Here is a 4974-nt window from a genome sequence, read left to right as displayed (position 1 = left end):
CAATAAATAATAGTTGCTATGAGTATTATTTTTGTTATTTCATTATTATTATTTCCATAATTAAACTGTAAAAGTCTTTGGGTGACACATCATATTTTATGACTGAAAATACAAAAATATTTACTAAATACTTGGTGGATAAATGAAAAATATGAAAAAAATATCCAATAGGCAGTAACCTACCACAGTTGCTTTTCTACAGTGAAAGTCATTTATATCAGGTTTTCCTCAAACTTAATAATCTCTGTTTATTTTGTAAGAAGCAGACTGAGTATAGCCTTGCGGATCTGTTTCGTTTTCACACTATATATGATGGGGTTGAGCACAGGGGGCAAGAGCAGGTACACATTGGCCATCATTGAATGGAGCACTTTGGGGGCTGACCGACCATAGCGATGCACCAAGGACAAGCTCAGCATAGGGATGTAGAAAATAGCAACTGCTCCAATGTGGGAGACACAGGTGCTAAAGACCTTGTGCCGTTCTTCAGGGGAGGCGATGCTGAGGACAGATTGAATAATTAAGATATAAGACAGAACAATGCATGGTGTATCTATTCCTGTAGTCAGGATTAGATCAATTAATCCACAGATGCTATTAGCCCAAATGTCTGAACATGCTAATTTAATCACATCTGGATGGTAACAATAGGAGTGGGAAAGGACATTCATTTTGCAGAAATGGAGAGGCTTAAGGAGCAAGAGTAGTGGTACTATTAATACTACAGTGCGTATAATCATCAGGATACCCATCTGAATGATTCTGGAATTAGTGAGAATGGTAGTGTACCTCAGAGGATCACAGATTGCCACATAGCGGTCAAAGGCCATGGCCACCAGCACCCCAGACTCTAGGAAAGTGAATCCATGAAGAAAAAACATCTGGACAATGCAGGAATCTAGACTGATTTCACGTGCATCAAACCAGAGGATACCTAATGTGGTTGACATTGTGGAAACAGTCAGGCCCAGATCAGTGGCTGACAGCATGGAGAGGAAATAGTACATGGGTTCATGGAGACTCTGCTTGGTAATGATGGCAAACAGGATCATGCCATTTCCAGAGAGGGCAATGGTGTAAAGACAACAGAAGGGAATGGACATCCAGATGTGGACAGATTCTAGGCCAGGGATGCCAGTCAGCAAGAAGGTTGGAAATTTAGATGTCAAGTTGCTTAGGATTTTCATGTTGTCCTGGTTTTGTAGCATTTGTCCTCACAAATGCTCATATCCTATAGAAGGAATAAATTACATTATTATGTGAAAATATTTAAGTAAATTTTGTTTTGGTTAGGAAAGTTGTCCAAGGTCATAGATAAATTCTGCATCATTGAGAAAACTCTAAATCTAATATAATATTCATCTACCATTTATAATCAGGGATCTTTTCCCCTCAAGTTCAAGGAAAATATGACCATATGATTTTACATGTTTTTATGCTATTTTTTTTACATTTATAGAATTTTAAGCTCCATTGGATCATAAGATTCTATGAATAAAGACTTAAGAAAAGTCAGTGCTTTCAATTTTGAAAATATTGTGAATAAAATGAGTAGGAGAAAGCCACTTAAAAATATCCATGGTTCTGAAGTGACCATGTGGGTGCAAATCTGCAGACACAGACCTCCTGTTTTTTGCCAGTAACACAAGTTTACAAGTTATCACTTTATACGTGTCATTTTAATCCAATAGTGTGGGTGAACAACCTCAGAGAGTAGATTTACAAGATGAGATCAATGAATAAAGAACTCTCTAGAAGTTACTGGAAAAGACTATATACCCTAACGAAAGATGAGACTGGTTTTATGGGAACCGTGAGAACCAAGAGAGCATGGTGCATGCCTGGGTGTGACATGAATGGCAGCTCCAAGTTGCCTGAGCAGTTGAGTCTGAGAAGGATTAAAACATTCAAATGCAGCCAAGATGACATTACTCACCCTGGAAAAAACAGTCGAACATTGAGAACCTGCTCCAGAGGTTTGAAGAGTGAATAAAAAAGTAGTAGAGGTTCAGTGTATTTTATTTCTAGAAACTTGACAGTGAAGGCAAGGAGAGAAATAGGCCATGACTAAAGAAGGCTTTAAGGTAGATGGAAAAATTTTACAAAATGGGAAAGACTTAGAGAAATGGGTAAGTTAACGAACTAAAATTAAAGATACAGTACATAATGAGAGACTGAAAATATAAATCGAGAGGAATTAATTGATATATAAATCTTTAAGAAAGTACTACCTGATTGAATATAGAGCATGATAGTTATTAGCTCTTAAAAAGATGAGGTTTGTCATTTTCACAGACATGAGAGAGGAAGTGGAATGGGTAAGTTGGAGCAGGGTTATGGGAGGAAATTATTACCCAGCATCTCCCTTTTCCTCGGTGAAGTATTAGGGGGAAATTTATTGCTGTCCAAGAAGCACAAAGTGATGGGTGAATGCTGGCCTGAGGATAAGGTAGAGGTTTTCAGGACCCAGGGAATGACAGAGACAGTTGACTCACTAAATACAAAAATGCTATAAAAACTTGTTCAATTAAAATTCTAAAAATAATTTTTAAATTAATACATTTATATTGTTAAAACAGTTCTGGAAATATTTAAAATAATTAATAACAATATTTATTATTATAATTTAGTATTTTTGATCAAACTTTTAAAAATGCTAAATGGCAGAGTGTGAAGTTTAAATTAATGAGAGTAAATATTCTGTAATAAGCATACATGTTACCATTTCCTTTATGCTGATTTTCAAGTTTATTTTTAATCTCTAGTTCCATGGGTTTTAATTCAATCTGAGAAACACGATTAATATATTTAACTATGAATTATTAGAGGTTGTATGTCTATGTGCTATATGAATCCAGGAGCACAAAGCAGACTCTAATGTTATTTTCTGTAAGCCCATAAGTATTTGCGAATAAGTAATGATCAAAGCACAAAGTATGTCCAATGAATATCTCTCTCTACCTTCTTACCAGTGTCATGTGAAAAGAAGAGCCTTCTCTGTGTTTTCTCGCAAAGAAAGAACAGATTGTGGTTCTGGATCTAGGGATTTATAAGAAGGTGAGATTCAGCTGTGGGAACATCAGTAAGATTTGGATCTCTCTGGGGACACAAACAGAAAAAAAAAATCTTTCTCTCTCTATTTATAAAAATTACAGGGCAGGGTTATGCAATCTCAGAAAGATTTTAGCTACTAACTCAAATGACCAGTAATCTACAGAAACATTAAATGCAAATAAAAACAAAACAAAACAAAACAAAACAAAACCCAAGTCATACATAAAAATAGAAAGTTTAGACGTCATTCTGGGCACTGGAGAATAGAGAGATGCATACTGCTGTCTCTGGATAATCAGTGTGTGGGCAAGATAGGAAAGCTGACTACTATTCACCAGAATAACATGGTGACAATAAAAGGGGAAAATTTAGAAATGAAATTAAGATGGAAATCAAAAGATTCCTCAAAATGAACAACAAAGGGGACACAGGCTATCACAATCTATGAGATTCAGTAAAAGTAGACCTAAGGGGAAAATTCATAGCCTTAAATGCCTACATCAAAAAGACACATCACAAATTAACAATCTAATAACACAACTCAAGGAACTAGAAAAGGAAAAGCAGGCCAAACTCAAAGCCAGCAGAATAGAAATAACTAATGTAAGAGCAGAACTAAATGAAATGGAAAATAAAAAAACAATACTAAAGATCAATAAAACCAAAAGTTGGTTCTTTGTAAAGTTAAACAAAATTGATAGACCTCTTGCTAGATTAACTATTTTATTCTTGATGTCTTCTTTATTTCAAGATGTCATCAATTACAAGAAACACATTAATTTGACAGTGTGCTTTAGGAAAAGAAAAATAGTACAATGATCATATACGTTGATTATCAAATACAATCTTAATTTATATACTTTAAATGTAAAAATAGGTGAATATTAGATATTAAGAATAAGAAATCAAGTATTTGATTGTATATGAAGAAGTGCTAATTTATCTGAATTTTATAACTTCATTAACTAGAAATATAGAAAATATTTGTTATAATACAGTCATTATCAAACTTGACTGCACATTAGCATCGACTGAGAAGCTTTTAAAAAATATTATGTGCTCACCACAGACTGATTGAATTATCCTGGGACTATGGAGCTTGAGTCCCATTGGATTTTGATGTAGAGTAAGAATTGAGAGTCATTCAATATGTAAGAGTACTAGAATAGAATTCCAGGGGCTTCTCATCCTGATTTTTCAATAGCTATGTGTAATTCCTTGGGAATTTTGATTTGAAATCTTCTCTGGATTTCAGTTTCCTCAGATATAAAATGAAGATAAGAAATAGTAAGAACATTTACTGAGCACTTATGTGCCATGAGATTTAATTATTTCATGGAGCACATAACTCTTGTAAGTAAACAGTGATATCCTTAGTGCATATGTTAAGAAATTAAGAATCAGAAAAGTTAAATGACCCTGTAAAATTTTATATAGGTAGTATCAGAGGTAAAATTCAAACACAAGTTTGTCTGAAGATCTTAAAATTTTTGCCCAGATAGAAAGTTTTATAGCTAGGTCATTTCTGGAAGTATGTTAACATTGATGGCAAAATGAAGAACTTGTCTTTAAATAGTTCTTTTCTTGTTTTTTTTAAATTTTTTTATTTCAGCATATTATGGGGGTACAAACATTAAGGTTACATACATTGCCCTTGCCTCCCCTCCCACCTGAGTCAGAACTTCAAGCCGTCCATCCCCGAAAAGTTACGCATCACACTCATTATGTATGTAAATACCCATCCTCTCCTCCCCCCTCCCACCTGCCTGACACCTGATAAATGTTTGTTTTGTTTTTAACATTTTGGTTACATTTTATATCTTTGCCTCTCCCTATGAAGGGTTAGAGGTATGCCCTTCACCTCCACAATGCTTACCACATCCCTTAGACATGGGTCTACGCCCCCCCAACCCTTTTGAG

General features: G+C 34.8%; 1 protein-coding gene across 1 annotated transcript; it reads right to left on the bottom strand.

The window, feature by feature from the left end:
- Window positions 1-248: 248 nt before the first annotated feature.
- On the bottom strand, window positions 249-1208 carry OR51F1 (olfactory receptor family 51 subfamily F member 1). The gene has a single exon (XM_012786501.2). It carries the CDS (start codon window positions 1206-1208, stop codon window positions 249-251), a length of 960 nt encoding a protein of 319 aa, XP_012641955.1.
- Between the last annotated feature and the right edge of the window lie 3766 nt (window positions 1209-4974).

Source organism: Microcebus murinus, chromosome 4, assembly GCF_040939455.1.
Source record: "Microcebus murinus isolate Inina chromosome 4, M.murinus_Inina_mat1.0, whole genome shotgun sequence".
NCBI classification, from domain to species: domain Eukaryota; kingdom Metazoa; phylum Chordata; class Mammalia; order Primates; family Cheirogaleidae; genus Microcebus; species Microcebus murinus.
Note: the sequence above shows the minus strand (reverse complement) of the source record. Positions and strands in the feature narration are given on the sequence as shown.

Coding starts and splice junctions, on each gene's coding strand:
- OR51F1 (XM_012786501.2), bottom strand. CDS start 1,208: ATGCTACAAAACCAGGACAACATGAAAATCCTAAGCAACTTGACATCT.